We start from the raw sequence: 25,472 nt of genomic DNA, 5'->3' as shown, positions 1-25,472 counted from the left end.
CAGTAATCCTTGTTAATACACAGATATGATAATTAATTTCTCACAAAGCCTATAGCCTAATAAATAATTAAATGATGTGAAAAATGCTATCTCTGGAATATACCAATATGGTATCAAATACAAAACCAACTGAAATGGTAATTTTTTGCAAAAATATCTTGAGCAAAATTCATTTTTTGAAAAATAAGGTGTTAGCTCATCTTGTTTCTATCCACTTATCTAGAGACAAGCAAGATAAAACTCTAAATCTTTTGTGTCCTCATGATCAACACTCCGGATCATACTAATTAAACAGTTACGAAAAAACAGTATAACTCGAATTATCTAATGACTATGGAGATAGGAACATAAAGAGTTTATTAGTGCAGAATGCCCCTCCATAACGTGATTCTAGCCAAACTCATCTTTGTTGAGCTTCGGCGAGTGATCCATGAGTATGCAATTTTTCCTATCTTTTTTGTGGTCTACAAGCCATCTCTCTCCCCTTCCAATATCTCATTATCATGACCCATGTTATGTTTATTGTCTAAGCATTGCCATCAACATAATTATGGAGGCCAACATCATCATCTGAATCATATGCAAAAGTAAGGAAGAGTTGCAAAACAAAAATGCATTCCAAACAAAAATGCTTTTCAGGAGTGGCATAAAAGTTTGGTGAGACCAATGCTTTCCCATGATGTTTTGAAAGACAGCCATATGACACTACGCAATTATAGATACCCCAAAAAAGAAAAAGCATTCTATGACCTCCAACTAAGATCGCACCTCTCTACAACTCGAATCCATTACCCCGTTTTATCAAGTCCCACTTCCTCTTGTAGGGCCCCCATTCAATCGTTAAAACTGGGGCCCCTTTAGGTTCCCTTCACAATGAGCCTCTCGCATCATCCATCATTGGCATCTAGGATCAACTAAGTGACTCCAAAATAATATCTTTAAGAAGACCACTTGGCTGAGCAACCTTCTGGAAAGGACAAAAGTGTTGCTCTAAGAACATATGACAGTGGGAAAAAGTAACCAAAGTGGTGCAATAAAAAACTTCCAATGGAGATTAGAATATTTGAAGGCGCACCGAAGCAAGATTTATTGAAAAGGAATGGCATTGTCTGCCGGACGAGGCTCCATAGAATGAGATAAGAAGAATATCGTTTCATTCTCGCCATGTTGCATGCAACTCCTACTCGGAACTTATTCGTTAATCTTGGCTGATATCGCTGTGTTGGTTTATTCAATAATCACCATATAGAATAACAAGCAAAACAAAATTAAAAACAAACGGCTCGACTTGAGGTTTCTAATGAGATAGATAGATAGATATATAGATAGGCTATTAAGTTTTGAAGATATAATCAAGAAAATCCGAGGGGCAACGCATTATAATCAGCTCCATAAAGAGATCGGAGAGAATTAAGAATTGGACAGAATTTCTTTTGCTTGATTTTTTATTTTTTTTTACCGATAAGAGAAAAATCTCAAAATGAATGATAATCACATAAGCTTGAGAGAAATATGCTTGAAAAAATGGGAGGAAACAACCACTATTCCTTTCTCATTCTGTAAAACGATTTCAGCGCAAGAGAAAAAGAAAGCCAGTGGCTACCATCAGGAGATAGATGGGAAGAGAGAGGGGGAAGCAACAAAAGTAGGAGAAAGAGAAGAAGGATAGCCTGCAGTGCAGGCCTAGCAGGAGCAGAAGTCTAAATTTTTCTAATTTTTAATTATATTTCAAGTTTACTTAACTATGTGCCGAGAAGATTTAACTGTGTGCCAGGCTAAATTAAATGTTAAAACATTGATTAACTGCGTGTCAAGTTTACTTAAATGTATGACATGCTATATTACCTGTGTACCAAGCTTACTAACCTAATTGCAATGGCGAGTTAACTGTGTTTGAGGCTATCTGAACTGAATCCCAAGCTTACTTAACTAATTACAATTATGACAAATCCACTGTACCTATCAATATCATAGATCAGATTATTTGCCACACACTCATTATTTTCCTTTTTGTTTGTTTATTTATTTATTTATTATTTTATTTCATTGAACTATATTTATTTATTATCTTATTTATTTATTTATTTATTCGTTCATTCATATATATATATATATATATATATGCATTTATTTATTTATTTTTTCTTTTCTTTCTTTTTCTTTTCTTTTCTTCTTTTTCTTTCTTCATTCATATATATATATATATATATATATATATATATATATATATATATATGCATTTATTTATTTATCTTTTTCTTTTCTTTTCTTTTTTCTTCTCTTCTGCCCTTCTTCTTCTTTCTTCTTTCTTCTCCTCCCGCAAGGCCAACGGTGCCAAAGGGGGCAAGGCCGGCGGCGTCAGAAGGGGGCAGGGTTGTGGGGGCCGCATGAGGGGGTCACGAGAGGGGCCCGGGAGGGGGTCGGGTTGCAGCCGGCGACGGCCGCGGCTGGCCAGCGGTGAAGTCTTTTCCTCCTGCGAGGTCGGCATCGCTGGAAAGGGGCCGGGCCGCGGCGGACGCGGGAGGGGGCCGGGTCATGTGTTGAGAACCCTGCTCCGCCAAGCCAAAATTTTGGCATGTCGGCGGAAACCAATGCCAACCACAGTGAAAGGATGGGCCAAATCCAATGCTTGGAGGCATGCCAAGTGTGTTCGGCCAAACCTATTCACACTCGAGCGCATCCAATGAAGCCTATTCATACTTGGGTGCAAGTGGAGGGACCCGACCAATAGGGCCGAGTCCATCAGCCCATGCCCACCCGAATGCCAACATCAGCAATCCGTGGAGGAGTCCCAGGACTCTTCCATGGCCATTCGATTCGGAAGAGCAAGAGCCCAGGTTCAGCAGGCCGAAGATCAACACCCAATGTGTGCTTGCCACATCATCCATCCACGCACATGGAAGAATTCAAATAAGAAAGGATCCGCGGGGTGCTAATCATGGGCAAACAAAATAAGGAAGGAAATCTTCATGTGCCTAAGAGCAACCGAAGGAGGACATTTGTCAAAGGATGGACGGATCACGTGCTTCGGCCAACCAAGCACGCCCCCAGCCTTCCACTTTTGCATTTTCAGTATGTAACCTGCATGGGAGGAGTTTGAATTTTAATTCAAATTTTTTCCTACGCGGCTGATTAGAAACTTATTTCATTGTCCCACCAATAAGCCATGTGTGGCATATGAGTCTTAGGTTTATATAAGAGAGTCTTAGGCCTTTTGTGAGGGATAACCTTTTGATCATCATTCATTGAGTTGTATCTCTTTGTAGAGAGTCGGCCGAAAGGCTTGAGTGGCACTTGTGCCGATTTTGGTCTAGGAGTTAGACCTTAGACTTGGGCTAGAATAGGATAAATCAATCCTTTCTAGATTGTATTAGGTTAGTATGGACCCTTTCCGTCCTTACTAGAGTTATTGTTACTTTCGTTGTCATTTGAAATTCAAATCCACATCTTTCTCTTCCATTCGAGTTTATTGCATGGTGTGTATTTCTTCGGAGTGCTAGAATAGGATTCTAGGCGATCAGGCGAGGGTTCCAAAACAGCAAGAGATCAAGGCGTTACCCATCTAAGACGGTCCAACACAACAACAACAATCCCTTGAGCAAAGTTTCATTGGCGTGGGGCTCTTGAACCATGCATAGTGGACCCACCAACACCGTGGCCGGCGGCGGCCATGGAAGGGCGCCCCCTTCTTTTTCCTCTTCTTCAGCACCTCCCCACCGCGAGGGCGGGGGCATTCTCGGCGGCGCGGAAGGGGATGGGGCCGTGGTGGCCGTGGGAGGGGGCTTGGGAGGGTGCCAGGCAGCCGCGTAGGGACAGAGGCATTTTTCTTCCTCTTCTTCGAAAGGAATGAGGAATCAACACCTCCCATCGTAGGGGCGGAAGCATTTTCGGTTTAAAAAAATAAAACGCTCTCGAGGACTGAAAATTAAGCTTAGTGAAGCCGTTGGACCGAAGATTTTAGTTATGGTCAATGAAAACTTTTTGTTTTACCAGAGTCTTTCGGAGGGTGGAGAATTAATTACCCGTAAAATAAATTCTCAGATCATGTATGAAACTTTATATGTCTTCAAACCACATGTCATGCATGTGACGTCTTGTAGCATTTAGATGAAGCCTGTAGCAATATAACGAACTCCCCCATTTTTTTTTTGGTCCACCTATTCCTCTCTACTCTCTCTCAAACTTTCTCAATGGAAGCTGCCTTTGAAAGTTGACATAGGCATGTTTGGACCATCGGTCCCTAGTAGAGCTGCCAGGAGACTTCACAAGCTGGTAACTATAACAAAACAACTACATGACAATTATAATCAAGTGATGATATTTCTGCAATACCTCTAACAGAAAAATAAATAGTCATTTTTGAAAAAAACTTATTGTCAGTCTCTTTCGAATATGAATCCATCAAGAAAATGGAAAGGGGAAATAGGGATATGTCTTAAAAACTTGAAATCATGATAAAACCAATACCTACAAACTACTACCAGTAGTCAACCAGTAGCTGTTCTCCATCTTTCCATTATGAAATGGATGTCACTATGCTCTAACCAACAGAGCTAATAGGGCAGAGTTCTATATTCTCACTAATCACATCAAATAAGTTTAATGCAACACTCCATCTAGCCTGAGCCCAGGACTCTTGCTTTGCCACCAATGATTTTCGGCTCCAATATAAACTTACTGCTGGCATGCTGCAATGCATTTAATAGGAAGCTGTCAATCATAAGTATAAAGTTGGACCACCTTTGCTTAATTACCTTTGCACCGTCCATATAGCAATTTAATCGTTAGAGATAACAAATAGCTTTGATTTACAACATCGAAAAAGAAACAAACAAATAGCTTTGATTTTAAAAATATAATGGGGAAGACACCATCAAGGTCTAAATCCAGCAGCTCTCATGGATGGAGAGGAATGTTAAACAAGTTGAGCTAAGACTGAGGGAAACCCGAGCACACCATTCATATATTGCTTCTTTCACAGATGCAGAAAAGGCGTGAGGTGAAAGAAGTTAGAAGAACACGTCAAAGGCCATTCCACACTTTCTACCCCAAAAAGAAAAAGGTGGGAAAACTCTTCCTTCAAGAAAGGTGCATAAGGTGGAGCTTGGAGCTATGACAGCCAGATGGAAGATGGAACAAACTATAGAAAATATTCAAAGAGGAGAGTTCTCATCACCGAAGACAAGCTCAAAGGAGCGAAAGGAAGTGAGAGGTAAACGGTTTGCTGGTGCAATTTTAACTCTTAACAAATTACCACTAACTGATCAATGTAAAAATAGACACGCTATAAATATTTTATCACAGTATTATACTGATTTTCTGATGGATTCTACAAAGGAAATGGAAAAAGAACGACCTGACCACCAAAAATGCTTGAAATGGGTTAGTTTAGAATGAGAGGCATGGCCTCCTACAGAATTTTCTTAGAATTCAGACATCAGATCAGACTAATAACCCCTGAATGCGGCAGTCCCCTATCATGCCTTATAATTCGGCTCCAAAAACAAGTAACCAACTTCACACTGCATTAATCTCGGCAACCAGCTGTTGATCAGAAGACATTCTTGAATAAGATGCTTACAAAAACCACACAGATACAAAGAAAGAAATATATAAATTCGCTATGCATCAACCATAAAGAAAATAAGACCAGAGAACTGCTTGCAATGTCAGTTTTATTATAGGAAAACCATGTGCTACTGCTCGTAAGGTAACTGAGAGAATACCTATATGGATGCCTTATTTACTGTCCATTTTTTTCCTTTAAACAAAAGTGAAATATAATTGGCAGCAAGGAAGGGATCACAAAAGATAAGATCATGACAGAAGGATTTCTACATCAAGAAGCCTTAAGATCATCCAGACCAACACTAGCCTGCAATAAGCAAAATAAAAATATCTCAATCAACACACGGACAAGATAAGAGTTACCTGACCCACAAAAATGGTACATCAAGATCTTACCAAAAACTTGTGGTTCTCTGCAAGAAGAGGAGAAAAGTTTGTGCAGAATTTCTCTATGTCTGCATTTATGTCACCTGAGCCACCAATAACCTCCATAAATTTCTTCCTATCTGGAGCAAGTTTCATGGCAATCTGCCGTCATGGATGCAACAGTACTTCAGTTACAAGCTATGAAAACAGAAGAGCATGGTGATAGCCGGAAACAGTCAGAATAGGGAGACTAGAATATATATAGAACAAAGACATATTTTTGGGAGATGGTGCCATGGGCTCTTTTTCTTTTTCTGTTGGTTAAAATGTGGTGGCAGAGGTTGACCAGACATCCGCAACAGAAGAGTAGACATTATATCAGATATTTGTAAACAACTGCTAAAATCCTGAATCAATTGAATGACAGCTGAAGCAGGGACCCACAGTTTGACCCAAGTAGAAGAATGTACTTTAGTATAACAGTCATACAGCACAATTATAGCATTAAATATCTATATGTAATATTCTTAAAGACTTACTGGTCAACACTATATGAGTTTGGAAATTAGGAAGGCTATTTATTTACCAGAATAGCAATTTCCGACTACACCACACATAAAAGTCTGCAGAGGAAAACTGAGAGATTGAGAGTAACTCTTAATTTCTAATCACCACATCAAAGTTATTTCATGCTAAACCATATACATGTAGGTCTACACTGGGAAATTGAGAGACTGAAAGTACTTTCAATTTCTGAATGCCATGTCAAAGTTTGCAGTCGTGATCATCGGTAATTGTTTTCCTTCTGTCCCATTGCTTTAACAATTCTAGTGTTAGGAGGAGAGTCTGAATGCATTACCGTAAAGCTAGAACTAGCAAGCCAGCCATGCCATTTCTTTAAGGTCTTGCTGTAGGATTCTGTGCAGGCCTGTGACATAGTCCAATCTGGATGCTCAAGCAAGTTACGGAATAGTTCCACCAAGAAGTCCATGGCCCTAAATTGATGGATACATGAAAGAATGATACATTCTCAAAGGCAAAGATATACAAGAAAAATAATGAAAATAGAAAACCAAAATGAACACAAACACTTGACAGCAAATTTACAATGACGTGAAAGTACAAAAATGATCAATTGCTGTTTGAAAGTGTCAAGCATGCCACACCAAGTTATGTAGAATACCTTGTTAACCACAGAAGACCATTGGTACAGCTTGACGAACCTTTAGCTGTTTTAGATTCGACTTCTACTTGCACCATGCTGTACAGGTGTTCAAATTTTGAAGGATCAGACGCATATTTAGTTTCCAGCCTCTGCATAAGAGGATCAGAAAATAAATATATCTGGAGGATTTGGACTAAAAAACAGAGACAAAAGGGGTATAAAGAAAGCTGGATCAGACAAAATAACAAGTTCTCGAAGTGCACATATTTCATGACCTGGCAGATCCTATGGTGAATAAAAAGGTTATCTATAAACAGATAATTAATGTAGAGAAGAATTTATTGCCGTGTTGTATAAGGAATTAGAAAATATAAGTCCTAAAAAATCATTATGCACTTTTGACTCTTCTATCAATAAAAATATAAAAGACTTCTTACTGCTATGTTGCCTCCTATATCTGACTTTACAAGTGACATAGCAGCTCCAAATTTATCTGTAAAAGAAACAAAAAAAATTCAAACTCAGTCACATGCTCCTGAATTGTTGATATGCTGTCTTCAGTTGTAAGCGATGAGAAATTCATGGCTTCTGACATAATGCAATAACAAGTGGCAGCATGTTCAATGCATGTGAAAAGAAATCAGAGAATTCTGCATTTCCCAAAAGCAGCAGCATCCAGGTTAATAAGGTCTTTTAGAAAGAATTCAAGTTATTCAAACATCTATGATGTTATTCGAACTTGTATATGAAAGGAGCAATTCAGAAAATCAAGGGTGGTATTCCATTGCAGCATTGCCCACTGATTACTATCATCTTATTTTTTTCACCCCAGTTGCATCATTATAAAAGTTTATTATATATTTTAAATAAAAAGGATGGTCTTTGTCTGTTAATTGATTAAGCAATGATTCAAATATAAATTTCTCTGGTCTACAAAATTATTATTTTATAATGTTCTCACATAAGAAAAGTCTGCAAACAAAATTAATCTACTTTTCTTTTACCATCATTAACCTCTTTCTTGTAACTCTTCATCACCTCTCAAATTGTTGGCTACATCAATTTGGATTTGTCACCTAAATGGCAAGACTTGTGATTACTTGGAATGGACTTTGAATGGCAGATGAAGGAAAAGGCCAGACATATGTTGGCTGAGATATAGCCAAAGCTTAAGTAGACATGAAAAGCTCCAAATTTCAAGAGATGATGGCGAAACATTTTTGCTTCTAGGCTGGAAACCATTTTAAATAGGAGAGGTATGACTATCGTTTCATAGCCTAAGGACATGCCTAGCTAAGTATTTAAGTACTGGTTTGTACCAGTCTGTGCTGGCGGTATCAAACCGAACCACTGAAGGAATAAAACTCGTGATGCGCTTCATATCAATACCCCAAAAAAGGGGAAAGAGGAGAAAAGAAAAACTGGTGCCGGAAGCAACTGGCACCAACTACCATACTGTGTCGGTTTTACCAGTATTGGACTGGACCAGCACCCCAACCGATACAGCTACTGATGCTAAAATTTTAAACCTTGCATACGACCACTAAATTTTACAAGCTATATAGTCAACATTATATAGCAAGATAGCTAGTGAAAATTGTACAGAAAACTTTACTGTTTAATTTAGAAAAATGGGAAAATATTCAGCCGTGGTCTAGTTGGTGCAGATTTTTCTATGACTAAAAATTAAGAAAAACAATATGCATCTGCAGATTTTTCAGCATTACTTTGCTGCTCGCACTTTCAGCACAACGCTCTTAGAGTACTGGTTCACTTCGTCACCAATACTGTACCATGCACCTGCTAAACTTGTGATCTTAACATGGGATACTAGTGCTGCAAAGAACATATGCTACTCATACATGGTAAATAATGGAATAGTGATACTTAATAAATAATTTTTATGCTGGTTTTTATTACCACTGCAATATGTCTAGGCCTTACAAGTGTTAGTTATGTGCTAATTTAGGTGACGCTAGATCAGCTATAAGCAGATGTAGCATCTGTAGCATCTGTAACTTAAACTTTGTCAAGGACAATTATGTCTCTTTGCATTTGTGTCTGCATGTAGACACACTGACATACAAAATTTCTTCATGGAATCACTTTGGAAAGTGACATTTAGGTCAAACCAAAATCAGAAGAGACGTTACTGGTGGAAAAGACAGGGAAGACTTTAACATGCTTTATACATCATCAACAATGGATATAGATGCATAACTACTGCAAGATTAGTTCCCTAACAAGACTTAACATACACCAAAGTAAGGACTATAATTCTTTAATAAAAGAACCACAAACATGAAAATGAAAGCAAAAATCACGAAACTAGAAATCAAACTGCCGCGACTTAGTCTGATCTGGGCTGAAGTTCAGTTGGGATGCAGCATGTTGCATAAAGCATCTGAATCCATACAACAAGGCACACATATAAAGGAAAGAAGAGAAAGAGTTTCTACACCATGTGGCACAAAGAAGACTTTTGTGAAACTAGCATATCCAAATAGGCCACTCAACATTCCCATCCAGAATGTAGAATGTATAGTAAGAGGTCGCCACATTGTGGATAAATATGTTTTCGCAGCACTCAAAACATTAGTAAAGACCCATGGTGACCAACATCTTATATTCCAGGCACTGAATTAGGACTAGAAACGGTCTGAGCTGCCCGTAAGCAGCTCAAGAATAATTTGACAATGGCTAATTCAGGCTTGGCCTAGTTAGAAAACGTGCTAAACTCAAACAGTTCTGAGAGCTCGGACCAAGTTGGCTCGGTTGCAATGATATAGGGAAGCTAGGCTCAGTTGCAAAGATATAGGGAAGCTAGGCTCGGCTCTATAAAATCCCATCTCAGAACTTATACAAGTGGAGCTTAAACAACTAAAGTCAAGCTTGGCTCAAGCTCATACAACCCTGGTATATACCAAGCCGAGACCAAGCAGCCTGATACTCAACTCTTTTTCACCTCACCCTGAATCATAAGTTACATATAGGGTGGAAATATCAACATCGTGTATCTTGGTACCATGAATGCTCCAGATGTAACTTAAGTTCTAATTCACTTCACATTTACATAATTAAACCATATTAAATAGCTTATAATTTCTTATGCCGATATAACGCTGCAAATCTTCCCCCCACTGTTGCAATCTATAATTACCCTACTGTAAAATGGGTATAGGAGAATGAACATTCCCTAGTTTGAGTGACTGCAGTTTGACATGTGCACTTGCACATAAGATGTAGTATAGAAGGCTGTGAACTTCCGACCAACTAAAGAAAAAAAATATTAATCATGTAATTTGATGTATACACTCCCAAGTTGCCGAGGTGAACTTCTGTTGCTTTTCACTCTCAAAGTAAGAACTGAAGTGGAGTATATTTATTTAAGATGAGAGCTATTGTAGCAATTTGGAGATTGAACAGAGATTTAAATATCCATGAATGGATTCAATCCTATAAATGCCATTTCCCATGCATGTTAGTCCCATAAATCCTGCTTCCTACTCCTTGCTAGACTCCCAGTGAAACATTAAACGTCCATTCTTCTGTCAATTTTTCTTTAACAAAAAATAAAAGAGGGGAAGTCCTGAGTCCAGTCATTTATGCTGGACTTTAAAACTTTTATGCTGTATACAACAGATATACAAAATACTTAGCAACTAATTTCCCACTGGATCTCCTTGAGAATGTAGTCTTGATCCTGAATTTCCATTGTTTGGTGCTTTACATCATTTTTTTTCAGCTTCATACCCCTCTAACCTTTAAGATAGACCTTAATTAGGAGATACTGTTCGTGCAATCAAAGCACCCACTGCAAGATGTCTCTTGATCTTGGATCCTCCATTACTAATTATATATCTTATCATCCTTCAATGACAATTAGCCACTGTAAGGATTTTTTGACCTTTTGTCCGCAAACCTCTTCACAACATGATACAGATTTTCCGTTCAAATGGATTCTACCATCTAACTTGCAGAATCTTTGAATTTCTTTTTTGAAAAAAATATTAGAAGGTGTATGCTCCTTTTTTTTCTCAACAAAACTATAGAAATTATATTGGCAAATACTGGCATTATATTTCTATTACATGTTTAGTGCATGATGACGATTTTCTCCAATAAAAGACTTCAGTCTAAGAACTTTTACCCTCCTCTGATGGATTTGGCACAAGATCATTCACAAATCCAATGGCATGTCTCTCTAAGAAATAAAATCTCTAGATGATCCTACATGCATCCTGTTCATTCTTCACAAAAACATGTCACAAAACAGCAGAAACTGCAGGTCTAAAACCAGCCAATCTGGGACTGGGAGCCAAGGCTTAGAATGTTAACCTTCAACTGTTTTACTTTAGCCAAAGATTTTGGGTGTAACAAACTGGACTCATCATGCCAAGGAGGCCATATCCACAACCCAGAAAGGCATGTGATGCAGTGCCACTTCTACTATCAAAATGGTGATATAGAAGAAGTAGCAGATAGTTGCGTACTCAAATTCACCTATGTTTTAGAGGCCAGGACCAAGTAAATAATATTATTGATGATTCTTTACAATTCTTTGTTAAGTTACTGGACATTTTTTTGTTGAAAACAACTCTTTTGTCCATCTACATATAAACTCTCTCGTTTTGTAGGGGTGCAAGAGGATGCAAGACCCATTTAAGAAGAAAAGAACTAAAAGGATGGATTAACTGGCCAATTGGGGCAGTTCAACTTTTCTTGAATGATGTATGGGATAAAGTGTGTAAGCAGTTGCAAACTTACAATACATGAAAACCAGTGCCAGTGAGGACACAGCAGGAGAGAGAACTAGATAGCACAATGTAGGGACTATTTCTGTGAATCATCTCTATGCCAACGAGTTTTGCATTCTTGAAGATCATGCCAAAACATAAGTTGATAGCAATTGAACTAGATTAAAATGGATTAGAATGGAAAATTGGTTGGACCAGGAGACAAAAATATCTTTGAGAAGGGACTTCCTTGATCCAGTTGCATATATACAATCAAGAGCCTCCTAAACTAAGACTTGTTGCAACAAGATGGTCTTATTCTCATTCCTATTTTAGAAGTCTATAAGCACTGAAACAACTATGCAACATGTGAATTATGAGAATGTGGATCAAGGTTGGCCGGGCCGGTACCGAAGCCCGTACCGATCGGCCGGTGGCACGGTTCAGTACGCTCCTATGTCGTTCCGTGCTAGGCTTGTACCGACACAGCAGAGAGGGCGAGGAAGAGGGAAAGAGAGAACAGGAAGAGGAAAAGAGAGAGAGAGAGGAGGATGAGGAAGGGAAAAGGAGATTCTCATTTTCAATATTTTTCCCCTGTTTTGAGAAAAAAGTAAGTGCAATCACTTGCAATAATGTGTCTTTTGACATGGCATTACCAAAAGCCATGTCAGGTATCAAGCTTTTAATTGACATGGATGCGGGACACCATTCTTAGAGTGCAGTGAATGATGTGCTCTATTGTTTAAGTAATATTGCACGTATCCGACAACACATGATTGCCCATGCGAGCATACTCCAAGACATGCAACTTTCACAAGGTACCTAACCATTGATAAAACAAAGCACAAAACACAATTGGAATTCCATGTTAATATAGATTTTAGGATTTTATATCTTCCACAAAGTACAACAATGACAATCATCTTTCAGTAAGCTTTCCATGTAGAATAGTGCAAAAAGAAAGAACTACAATAATAATACAACTGAGGTACAAGAGAATTTGAATAGATCTTGCCTGAAATGGGAAAGTAATGAAAAGAAAAGTACACAAGCCATATACCTAACACAGGCAGGATGAGCTTGCAGACATCCAGAAAAGGTTTGGTGAGCATTATCCCGTCCTCTGACTTGACATGATTCATTCCTTCCAACGAGGGGGTGAACACGGTCCCCTCCATCTCTACTCTCAGATCCTTCCACCTGCAAAAGCCACCATCAAATTCTAATCTTTCTCGTTCTCACACAAACCATATAATTAACAAAAAAAAATCAACCTAACAAACAAGACCTCGCCGGATCAGTAACCGATGCCAAATTTAGGCAACTCGATCGGGCAGTCATACCCATCCGATCAAATTCTGATCCAAACAGCCATCGATCCATTGGGTGGCGGATCCAGGCCCGATCGAGCCCCTCGCCACTGGCATTTCCATATAATGAATGCAATAAATAATTCATCACATGCGATCCATTTTGATTTCAAGATATTCATTCTAGACAACAAAATCAAAGGATAAAAAATTAACAAAAAAGGGGGCAAATACCACACCGTTCTTGATTTAAGATCTTCCCGGGGATCAAGAAACCAAGAAGATTAACCCTAATGTACCAATTAAAAGGGTAAGAAAGCAATCTGAATCCAACCAAACAAAAAGATATCAGATAGACTCTTGAATTGGTTCCCATTTATTATGCTTCGATTTCAGATATAGAAACAGAAAAACGACAGAGTTATAATTCTTTATCAAAAAATCAAAAGAAAAAAAAAGTAAGGATATGTAGCTCTTCTCACCAGCTACTAACCGCCTCGCAAGAAACAGATCTCCGGCGATTCGCGACGAAACCCACGGAGTCGCCGAGCTCTCTGCCTCCGAACGCCGACCTGGCAATAATTTATATAGCGGACTCGATCGAAACCGGTACAATAAATCTAATTCCGAACCTCTCTCGCTCTCGGAGCAGTGGGATTTTGAGCACGGGTACAGATCACCCGTCCATTTTTCCTCTATTGAAAAGTTTCACATGAGTAATTACCCGCTTTAGCAAAAAAAAAAAAAAAAAAAAAAAAAAAAAAAAAAAAAAAAAAAAGTTTCACATGAGTTACCACCGGCCCCGGCTGCAAGTTAACCAATCACTAATTTCCACGTAGAACCGGTGAACGGGGCGGTGAAGGCACCGGTGACTCTTAACGTTTTCTCTCTTCTTCTTCTTCTTCTTCTTTTTTTTTTTTTTTTTTTTTTTTTTTTTTTTTTTTTTTTTTTTTTTTTTTTTTTTTTTTTTTTTGGTAAAAAACGGCTACTCAATCATATAGATCTAACATAAGTACAGCCTGCCATGTCCGTAGAAATAAAAGACAACAGAGAAGAAGGAGCGTCTACAGTAGACGTCCACAAAACATCCCCGGAATGCCGGGCCACAAAAGAGGCGACCCAATCTGCGGCCCTGTTCGCCTCTCTAAACACATGACCAATCTGGAAACCGACCATCGTCTGAGCCATCCTCCGAGTCTCCCAAATGAGGGGGTGACCGTCGCCGTACCTGTCCGCCCCCCGGATCCAATCGATCACCACCGCAGAGTCTCCCTCGAGGAACACCCTCTCGACGCCAAGAACCTGCCTGGCATAGGATAACCCCTCCCAAGCAGCCCGTAGCTCCGCACCAACAACTGTAATCCCAGGTGTCCGACGCCCACCTGCAGCCACCAATCTACCACCGTGATCCCTGATCACAAAGCCGACCCCTCCAGTCAACCCGTCTAATGACCTACTGCCATCGAAGTTTACTTTGAGATAGCCAAGGGGTGGGGGAACCCAAGAGACAGTAACAAACAGGGGCGCTGAAACAGCGAAAGGAGAACCCCAGATGTCCCTGGCCATCCCAGAAGAAAACTCAGTGGCAGCCACCATAACCTCCCTCGCATGTCGCGCCGCCCTGTCCACCACCATCCTCGGAAGCCCCCGCCTCCCCTCAAATATGCCTGCGTTCCTATCCAACCAAATGTGGTAAGACAGGTACGCCCTCAATATCCCCTCTGCTGCCAACCTGGGTCTAGACATGGAATCTCTCAGCATCCGCAGCAGATCCTGTGTCGAGACTACCGCATCAATCAGGGGAACCGAAGAGCACTGCCAAATCTGTCGAGCTCTAGGGCACAATAAGAGAACATGCTCAATAGTCTCTACGATATCACCGCACGTCTCACAAAACTGAGATACCCCCATACCACGCCGAACAAGCAAACTCCTCGTCGGGAGACATCCCCACGCCACTTTCCAGATGAATAGTGCCACCCGTGGGTGAATCCGTAATCTCCAAATCCATCCTCCCTCAATCTGTCGCGCTGGCGTCCTGCAGAACAATGCACAAAGATCCCTGGCCCTCACCCGCGACCGCCCCGTCGGAGTCCAAAGCAGCCTATCCGACACCCCTCCAGAGGGAATAGGCAAGGCCAAAATCATCTCCGCCAACTGCTCACCAAACACCTCCCTGATCAGCCCCACCCTCCAATGACTCCCCTCAGAATCCAGCAGATCCCTGACCCTACACCCGGCTAGTCTCGCAGAGTCCACCATGGTCGGCAGACGACAAATCGGCCAATCAGTCACCCAGCTATCCTCCAGCACATCTATCCAGTGCCCGTCACCAATCACCCATCTGATCTCCGGAAGCACCACCATAGCCCTGGCACACATCACTCGCCATGTAGGAGAGAGGTGACGCTCCATCCGCCCCCCAGGCACCAAGACACCATATTTGGCCCTCATCAATGAGGACCACATACTCTCTGGCTCAAGCACAAATCGGGCAACATGCCTCGCCGCTAACACCTCCCGTCTCGTCATCAAAGACTGCACTCCCAGCCCCCCGGCACTGGTCGGCTGGCAAACACTCTCCCAGGCCACCAAGTGGATCCCGCCTCTGCCACTCCTCCTCCCCCAGATAAACTCCCTGAACAACTGCTCAAGGGACCTCAAGACTGACACCGGAATATCGACATGGGATAGAAGATAAATAGGAACAGATGAAAGTACAGAGCGTACCAGTACGATCCTCCCCATCATAGACAATGAATGGGACTGCCAGCCCTCCAGTCTCCGTCTGACGCTAGTCACAAGGGACACACAGTCCCTAATCCTCAGACGACGACCACATAAAGGTACCCCCAAATAAGACATCATGCCCCCCTGTTCTCCTACTCCTAGAACCTCCAGTATAGAACGCTTCAGCGCCCCGCGCGTCTTCGGACTAAAGATAACAGCGGACTTGTCCAAATTGACCTGCTGCCCAGACAGAGCACAGTAATCCCGAAGAATCTGATCTATAACTCGAGCCGACTGTCTCGTGGACCTGGCTAAAAGCATACAATCATCAGCAAATAACAGATGGGAGATCGCCACTGCTCCCTCCACCGGTCTGTAAGCCTCCAGCTCCTGACTCATCACTGCCTGCCGCAAGAATCTAGACAATGCATCCGCACAAATAATAAACAGCAATGGAGAAAGGGGACAACCCTGACGCAAACCCCCAGACGACGAAAAGAAACGGGAGGGCGAACCGTTCACCAAAAGAGCAAAAGAGGGCCCCCTGATGCAGCTCATCGCCCACCTGATCCATGTCTCATGCACCCCAAACAACCGCAAGGACTGCTGCACAAAGTCCCACCTCATCCTGTCATAAGCCCTCTCCATATCAAGCTTGACCCCCATCAAGCTTCTCCTCATCGGAGCTCTGCTAAGATCAAACATAAACTCCTGAGCAATGAGTACATTGTCCGATATACTCCGCCCCTCCAAAAAAGCCCCCTGCTCCGGGGATATAAGCCTGGGGAGCACCCCCCTCAATCTGATAGCGAGAATTTTCGTCGTCACCTTGTACAAGGTCGTACAAAGGCTGATCGGACGAAAATGACTCGGCTCCGTAGCATCCTGTCGTTTCGGAATCAGGGCAATGAAGGTCCTCTGCCACTCAGCCGCCATCACTGCTGTACTGAAGAACTGTTGTATAGCTGCCGTCACATCCCGTCCTACTATCATCCAATATCGCTGAAAAAACACCGGTGGGAACCCATCCGGCCCCGGCGCCTTGTCCCCTCCGAGGGACCACACCGCCTCCCTGATCTCCCTCTCTGATACCGGTCTAATCAAATCAGAGTTCTCCACCTCTGTGACCAACTCCCCTGGCGGAGGAATATCTGCTAGGCTCGCTACACCAGTCTGCTCTGTCCATCTGCTCCTAAAGAAGCTCACCAGAATCCTCTGTATCACCTCCGGCTCCTCCGACTGCTGCCCCTCCTCATCCCTAATAAATCTGATCCTGTTCTGATTCCTCCTAATCACTGTCGCCTGGTGAAAATACCTGGTATTCCTGTCCCCCTCCATGATCCACTGAACCCTTGCCTTCTGTCTCCAAAAAATCTCCTGCTGTCTAAGTAGACCATCATGCAGAGCAAGTAAGGATCTAAGCTCCCCCACATCCTCATCTGACAGACCCCCTCCGCGAGCCTCCTGATCCTGTAACCTAACAATGGCCTCCTCTGACTCCTCAATCCTCCTAAAAATGTCTCCCACCTCCTCTCGATTCCATCTCCTCAGCCTCCTCCTCGCCAACTCCAACCTCCTGGACACCCGGTACATGGCATCACCCCTCACTGGAGTGCTCCACGCCTCCCTGACCATCTCCCACGAACGAGGGTAAGAGAGCCATATCTTCTCGAACCTGAATGGGGGGTGCACCGGAACAAAGGCATCAGTGCTCATCAACAAGGGACAGTGATCAGATGCAATCCTGGGTAAGTGAGAAACGCGATGATCCGGGAACCTCTGGACCCATCCAGCTGTCGCACAAGCTCTATCAAGTCTCTCCCAAACCCTGGCCGGACCCTGTTGATTATTGCACCATGTAAACCTTGGACCTGTAAATCCCAAGTCAATCAACCCATTTGTAGTCAAAAAATCCTCGAATTCCTTAACCTTCCTCTCGTGGGAGAAAGGCTTACCCCCCATCTTCTCCTGAGGGTCGACAATATAATTAAAATCACCCGCCATCAGAAAAGGGAAGCCCTGAGCAACCAACTGCGATGCCTCCTCCCACAACCGTCGCCTCTCCCTGAAGTCAGTACTCGCATACACCGCCGCAAGAACCCAGGGATCGTCTGTGCCCTCCGAGATCACCAGGATCACCTCTTGGCCACAAACATGAAACGGATCCAATCTACACGACTCCAGCCTCCACGTGACAATTATCCCGCCCGACAATCCACGGGACTCCACTGCATAGAATCCCCATGACCGAGGGAGCACTCTCCTTGCCTTCTGAAGGCTCCTACCCGATAAACGGGTCTCAAATAGAATACAAATTTCCGGTCTGTTCTGTAGCACAAACCTCCGGAACGCCGGGGCAAAAGAGGGCTTCCCCGCACCTCGACAATTCCATAGGAGGACCTTCATTGTTCACCCATGGTAATATCACAACCCACCATCCCGGGGTTGCACTCATGAAACTCCACCTCATTCTCAGCTCCCTCACTAACCAATCCTCCTCTGTTCACCTTCCTCACCACACCCTTCAATTGATCCAAGGCACAGAGGGGAACATCACTGGTCTCCGGCACGGGACACCCTACACGAACCACCACCTCATTCCCAGGTCCGTCACAAGCCGATGCCGATACTCCTGTATGCACCCTCTCCACAGCAGTCTTCAGTTGGTCCAAGGCTCGGAGATGAGCACCACCAGCCTCCGGCTGAACCTCCTGGCCCAACGCCATTCCTCGCTCTGGTGCAGGAAGCACCGGCCCTCTATGCAGTCTGCTACCTGAGTCCTCGCTCTGGCCACCCCCCACACCACAGGGTCTGGAGGACTCTCCCATATCCGGCAGCACAGGGAGCTTACCCCGATCCACCTGTACCGCTGTGGCCACCGCAGACGGAGGTTGGTCGAGCGGCCCAACCGCACCCCCCATCCCCACCAAAGGACACGGCCCTACCTTCTTCCTTGCCAGCCGTGCCGCCTGATCAACTGCCAGCTCCGGGGCCAACGCCGTCACAGAGAGGGACCGGACCAGGGTCTTCCCAGTCGCCCCCATCACCACCCGCCGAGAGGGACCACCGCCTTTGGACTCCCGCTCCGCCCTAGGAGGCCGACCAAGCACCGCCGAGAGGGGCGGAGGGGAGCTCTTGCTCCTCCAGCGGCGGCTACCCCCCGACCTCTCCTTCCTCAAAGAACCAATCCCTCCCCCGGGGGAGGCCGAGCGAAGCAACCCCTTAGAACTAACAGGGCTTCTGCTTCGTTTCATCGGGCTCCGACCCGTTCCGCCGAGTTCATTGGTATCATTCTTGACCCCGAGAATGAATCCCACCTCGCCCACATCATCAGACTCGACCCCCTCCCGAACAAGATTGGGTCCCGCGTCACCCACAGTCCGAGTCGGCACTGAGTCGATTCCACCCGAGCTCAGACCTGGATCCGACACAGCTGCCGCACCTTCGGCCTGGCTGGGGCAACTCGGGCCGCCCTTGTTGACACCTCCGCCGGCTTCCGAGACGTCCTTCTCCGGCGTCCTTCGGCGAGCAACCTTGGTGGGCTTTTGCCACCCATCAAGGTCGATCGGGGAAGATCCCGCACCATCCCTGTTCACGCCTGGCTTCTGACCGGAACGGGGAGAGGTAGGTGCCGCACTCGGACCACCCCTGGCTTGGCCGTCATCTTCCTCCGTGCCGACCCCTTAGCCGCCCACGGCGCCCGTACATGCCCCATAACCATCCATGGGCCGAACAGCGGTGGATCCCCCGGTTCACCACCGCCCCCATTCGTTGCAGGAAAATGGGAACCGGATGCAGGAGCGAATGACGAATTATTTAAAACAAAACCGGTTTGCCACTTTCGGAGGTGGACGGTCCTAAAAAAATCTTGAAACGAGAAGGCCGGCTCAGCCCATGGGTCCTGATCTTTCTGATTTTTTTTTTTTTAAGAAGAATAAGTGGTCTCGTCCAATTTACAAGATGATCGTAAGTAGGCTTTTTTTTCCTTTTTCTTTTTTCTTTTTTGTATATCTGCAGCCCACATTAATTTTGTATAAGCACTGTTTCAAAGTCAGACTATACTCTAGAGGTGGAAGAATATATACATGGCTCGTCCAAAGAATCTCACTGGAGTAGTGAGCTGCAAAAGAGACAATCTAATCTGCAGCTTTATTTGCATCATCATAGATTAAGCTTTTTACTTTTGGTTGGAGCTTGAGGTTGTTACCACGAATTAAAGGCCTAAATCTGGGCCATTTAAGCATGAATGGCATGAACGGCTAAGGAAAAAAGGTAAAGGCTTCCAAGCGAATCTCTTTTTGGATGATAATAATAATAATAAAAAGGAGAACAATGTGTGGAATACCAAGAATGAAATGTGCTAAAGAAACGCGCCCAAGGGAGGGGTGCGACCGTTGGCTGCATGCATTGGTGTAGTTGGTTTGTCTATTAGAACATGTTAGGTGTGTTCACCTTTTTTTTTTTTAATAGAAAGGTGTGTAACTTTGAGAAAAATGCTCTCATGTTGATCAACCAGGAGAACATAACTAGATGGAACATAGTTTGTAGCATAAGCTGGATATGATTTTACATAACATACTTCTCGAGGATATTAGCCCAAAGAGTTGACAATATTTAGTTTGAGGCATATTCCAGCCGCAAAGCAAAAGAGATGGAGGTGAGCACAAGGTGGTATTTTTATGCTCTTCATGGGGCTTTAGGAGGGTATTTGATGGCATTCTTGCCAATTTTTTTTGTAGCAGCATCAGCAAGATCGATGCCACATATATCGGATAATCTTATCAAGTATAGTAAGACATCTGAAAGCTCCTCCCCGAGATGCTCCTTATCGGATTCCTTCCAATTTGGTAAACCTCTTGCCACTTCTCCCCTCCACATGAATATTTCTGAGAGCTCTCCCACTTCACCAACCTGCTCAAGAGAATATATTTATGCGGTTACATTTTATTCCAAAATTCTGAAAGTTACGCTCATAATATTATTAAATTTGAATGGATTTTAAGCATATAGCAAAGTGAGAACACTAGAGGCATTGGAAAAACCATCATGAAAATCCTAATTAATATGATTTTAAAATGTTAGCATTTTAGCATACAAATGTCGCATTTATGCTTCTTCATAACATAGTAACTTAGATCGCCATATGCAATTCTCTTAGCAAACGGTGAGAAAGAAAGAAACTACTTTATTACTGTAGTCATATGTTCCATGAAACATATTAAAAAATATATATATTATGTTAATTATCATTGAGTGGTCATTCTGATTCTGTGGAAAGAGAACATTATGAATGACAATGCCTTTGAATTCAAACTCATTTATCAATTGTAGGGAATTTGACAGTCTAACAAGATAAGAATGGATGTGTTTGTGTGTTCATGGATACACATATGTATGAAAAGAGCTGTAGCTTCTGACTAGTGGGAACTAGCAATTGCTTAAATGTTCATTCTTATCTCTTTATTTCAGAGGGGAAAAAAACATTCTTACATGCTTGCTTCCTTCAACTTGCTTGAAATAATAAACATGTAGCAATTGATATAATGGATAATGTTACATATCAAACATGCAGTCAATTTATAGAATACCACTTAGTAAAGTAGCAAAATTTGATCAACTCATCTAGAGGCTATAGTAGTAAAATGATAAGTTAGTTCATATTTTTCAATATAAGTTATCTGATGATGGATTAGATCAGTGTCGCACGATTTTTGGTCTATCTCGCTTAATAAAGTATGCTAATACCTATATTGAATTTATATTAGTTTAGTTGGCATTAAGAATTCCAGTAATCCTTGTTAATACACAGACATGATAATAAATTTCTCACAAAGCCTATAGCCTAATAAATAATTAAATATTGTGAAAAATGCAATCTCTGGAATATACCAATATGGTGTCAAATAGAAAACCAACTGAAATGGTAATTTTTTGCAAAAATATCTTGAGCAAAATTCATTTTTTGAAAAATAAGGTGTTAGATTATCATGTTTCTATCCACTTGTTGTAAAAGAAATTAGAGATAAGCAAGACAAAACTCTAAATCTTTCGTGTCTTCATGATCAACACTCCGGATCATACGAATTAAACAGTTATAAAAAATATATATAACTTGAATTATCTAATAGCTATGGAGATAGGAACATAAAAAGTTTATTAGTGCAGAGCGCCCCTGCATAAGGTGATTCTAGCCAAACTCATCTTCAACGAGCTTCAGCAAGTGATCCAGGAGTATGCATGTTTTCCTATCTTTTTTGTGGTCTACAAGCCACATTTCTCTCTTTCCAATATCTCATTAATATGACCCATGTTATGTTTAGTGTCTAAGCATTGCCATCAACATAATTATTGAGGCCAACATCATCATCCGAATCATATGCAAAAGTAAGGAAGAGTTGCAAAACAAAAGTGCATTCCAAACAAGAATGCCTTTCAGGAATGGCATAAAAGTTTGGTGAGACCAATGCCTTCCCATGATGTTTTGAAAGACCGCTATATGACACTACGCAATTATAGATACCCAAAAAAAGAAAAAGCATTCTATGACCTCCATCTAAGATCGCACCTCTATACAACTCGAATCCATTACCCCGTTTTATCAAGTCCCACTTCCTCTTGTAGGACCCCCATTCAATGGTTAAAACTGGGGCCCCTTCAGGTTCCCTTCACAATGAGCCTCTCGCATCATCGATCATGGCATCTAGGAAATATTAAAAAGGCCTGTAAACTCAAGCTATGGATCGACTAAGTGACTCCAAAATAATATCTTTAAGAAGACCACTTGGCTGAGCAACCTTCTGGAAAGGACAAAAGTGTTGCTCTAAGAACATATAATAGTGGGAAAAAGTAATCAAAATGGTGCAATAAAAAACTTCCAATGGAGATTAGAATATTTGAAGGCGCACCGAAGCAAGATTTATTGAAAAGGAATGGCATTGTCTGCCGGACGAGGCTCCATAGAATGAGATAAGAAGAATATCGTTTCATTCTCGCCATGTTGCATGCAACTCCTACTCGGAACTTATTCGTTAATCTTGGCTGATATCGCTGTGTTGGTTTATCCAATAATCACCATAGAATAACAAGCAAAACAACAATTAAAAGAAACGGCTCGACTAATGAGATAGATAGATAGATATAAGATGTAATCAAGAAAATCCGAGGGTCAATGCGTTATAATCAGCTCTATAAAGAGATTGGAGGGAATTAAGAATGGGACAGAATTTCTTCTGCTTGATTTTTTTTTTTTTTTTTTTGACAGATAAGAGAAAATTCTCAAAATGAAATGATAATCACAGAAGCTTCAGAGAAATATGCTTGAAAAAATGGGAGGAAACAGCCACTATTCCTTTCTCATTCTGTAAAACGATCTCAGCGCAAGAGAAAAAGAAAGCCATATTCCACTTATTAGTCCCCAGAAACAGAACCATGAAAGCCAGGAATTCTTCACTTCCACCAACTTTTTGTTAAAAAAAAATCAATGATAATTTCCTGTCTAGAGAAATGCGAGAGATCTTCACATCTTCACATAAAAACAAGAAAGAAACATCTGTTCCTACCCAAGAGCATCGCATCCATGTTTTTATTTTAAAATGAAAGTAACCTTTAATCGCTATCATAGAAATAGCTAAAATAAACTAATATCATCAAGAAAATCGACAAAGAGAAATTCATACCATAGCAAGCAGCAGATTCCTTGGGCTGTGGTATGGCTCCCAGTCCCTCTCTTTGGCAAACTCCTCGAGCTTCCTTGAGAGCTCCTTGAGACTCACATCCATCACCTTTCCCTCTTCTCCCTCCATTCTCTCCTTCCGTGCCTCCTTGTTTCTCTGCGGGCATCGGAGAGAAGGTGGAAGGATGTTGGTGCTTTATCAAGTCATCAAGTGGGAAGCGGAATTTTGAAATAAATTAACACATAAACAAATGGAAAATATTATATTTGTCCGTATTTGAGGAAATGGCAAGGAATGAGTGGAGGAGGTGCAAGTGGACGAACGTATGTTTAATGCCCGAGAATTCGCCTTCCACCATGCACAATGGCCTCCTCCACTGCCCAAAAATGACGCAGGAGCATTGTATGAGGCCCTTTTTAAGGGGATGTGGGTGAAATCATAGGATATAGACTACTTAATTGCATTAAATGTGCTATGAAAAATGGAGGAGATTTGCTGCTCGATTCCATTCAGTGTATCCTGCTCCTAACCAAACGAGCAACATATTAGTCACATGAAAAGACCGTAAGCCATTGTTCTTTGAGGACTTCACTGAGCACCTTTCGGAGTGTGGTAATATTTCTTTCATTAGCATTATTCTATATCTATTTGTATTATTTTTTTTATTAGAATGGTCTTGTTAGAAATTACATAATAATTTATATTAGTCAATAATATTTTTTTGATTCTACATCAACATATATTATTTTTTTTATATGGAACCTATACACTAGTTTATATAACTCCAGAATAGAAAAATAAAAATATTTCTGTTTTTTTTTAATTTTCTTCTTCTTGTGCAAATATTTTTCTTTTATTTTCCAAAACTTGATAGAGTTTTGGAACAAGATTTGTCACATTTATAACTCAATCATAAACAACTACTTCCGAATGCTATAACTTTCACATACGATATTTGTTTTCAACATGCAAGACAATAAAATGAAGCTCTCGATGAGTAGTACAAAAATTCAATAACCCCTGAGTTTGTTTTGCGCAACAGATATAGAGCAATGATAATATTTGGTGGCCTCAAAATGCGCTATCAAGGTAAGTGCCATTTTTGGGTAAAATTTTAACTAGGGTAACTTCCAATCCGAGATAAATTAGGTGATATGAGAGAAGACAGAGTTGATGTAAGTTAAGATCTAGTTCCAAATGAATTTTAGGATTTTCATAATTATTTTCACTAATCATAAAGAACACTAATTTGTTCTAACCATAAGAGGTACCAGATATCGATTTGGTTAGGACAGTTCTCACTAATATAGTTAGAGTCTTTGTATAATAGTTATATTCATCTTTGACCAAAGTAAAGAATATAGAATCTCGCTTTTGACATTTTTAATATGTTATTATTTTGTTCCGAGAGACTCGAGTTGATTTTCCTATTGAATCATGTCAAATGTAAAAGACATGTAGGGCTTTTTAAAGAACCTAGAATAGAAAGTAATTTACCATCAAAAAATCACTTATGGAAAAATATATATAGCTAACAGTGGCTTCTCCCTGAGAATGACAGAGAAAACCCATCAGGAAAACATGGCTTAAATGTGCCTCTCACAAGATCTAGTCCCCATTGGTAAAGAACTACTAGCTTCCCCTAAATTGCTGCTTTTGTTAATTAGCTCTCGAATTTCATTCCAAAAAGAAAAATTCGATACTCTCGTTGCTAGTCTTCATGGTGTTTCGCTTCTGAATTGATATGGTAAAAGTGACCGCGACTCATGACTCAAACGGCTATGTGGGAGCAAACATAGCAAAGGCTGGACTTTTTAAATTTTTGCTCAATCTAGTACTGGGAAACACTGCAAGGTTGGGGGTTGTTTGTCAGTTTTGAAACCAAGGGAATCAATAATTGGCGACAGTTCTAAGGAAATTTTGC

At 41.6% G+C, this 25,472-nt stretch overlaps 3 protein-coding genes across 6 annotated transcripts in view; all 3 read right to left on the bottom strand.

The window, feature by feature from the left end:
- The window catches only part of LOC103703933 (glycolipid transfer protein 1-like), a 43,872-nt gene extending 30,181 nt beyond the window's left edge, over nt 1-13,691 (bottom strand). Inside the window, exon 1 of the mRNA XM_026803391.2 lies at nt 13,628-13,691. The gene's annotated coding sequence lies outside the window, so the exon portion shown is untranslated. The remainder of the gene's footprint in view (nt 1-13,627) is intronic.
- Nucleotides 5,221-13,857, bottom strand: LOC103703931 (glycolipid transfer protein 1-like). 4 transcript variants are annotated; one of them, XR_005511903.1, is made up of 8 exons: nt 13,124-13,249; nt 12,896-13,035; nt 7,537-7,592; nt 7,118-7,248; nt 6,794-6,929; nt 5,965-6,096; nt 5,727-5,875; nt 5,221-5,544 (listed from the first exon to the last, which is right to left on the bottom strand). XR_005511903.1 is itself a non-coding variant. In XM_017842001.3 (8 exons), exons 3-8 carry the CDS (start codon nt 13,011-13,013, stop codon nt 5,840-5,842), a joined length of 609 nt encoding a protein of 202 aa, XP_017697490.1. In that variant the 5' UTR covers nt 13,014-13,035; nt 13,385-13,435; nt 13,628-13,711; the 3' UTR covers nt 5,612-5,839. The 4 variants fall into 4 exon arrangements, 3 of the variants coding, with proteins under 3 accessions (XP_017697490.1, XP_038982367.1, XP_008785225.1); XM_017842001.3 differs by lacking the exons at nt 5,221-5,544; nt 13,124-13,249 and adding exons at nt 13,385-13,435; nt 13,628-13,711 and having other exon boundaries at nt 5,612-5,875; XM_039126439.1 differs by lacking the exon at nt 5,221-5,544 and adding an exon at nt 13,628-13,711 and having other exon boundaries at nt 5,612-5,875; nt 13,124-13,255.
- Nucleotides 13,858-20,379: 6,522 nt separating this feature from the next.
- On the bottom strand, nt 20,380-24,120 carry LOC103703930 (dCTP pyrophosphatase 1-like). Its single transcript, XM_008787000.4, has 3 exons — nt 23,872-24,120; nt 23,552-23,704; nt 20,380-20,786 (listed from the first exon to the last, which is right to left on the bottom strand). Exons 2-3 carry the CDS (start codon nt 23,675-23,677, stop codon nt 20,562-20,564), a joined length of 351 nt encoding a protein of 116 aa, XP_008785222.1. The 5' UTR covers nt 23,678-23,704; nt 23,872-24,120; the 3' UTR covers nt 20,380-20,561.
- Nucleotides 24,121-25,472: the final 1,352 nt, after the last annotated feature.

The sequence above is a fragment of the Phoenix dactylifera genome, chromosome 5, assembly GCF_009389715.1.
Source record: "Phoenix dactylifera cultivar Barhee BC4 chromosome 5, palm_55x_up_171113_PBpolish2nd_filt_p, whole genome shotgun sequence".
NCBI lineage: Eukaryota > Viridiplantae > Streptophyta > Magnoliopsida > Arecales > Arecaceae > Phoenix > Phoenix dactylifera.
Note: the sequence above shows the minus strand (reverse complement) of the source record. Positions and strands in the feature narration are given on the sequence as shown.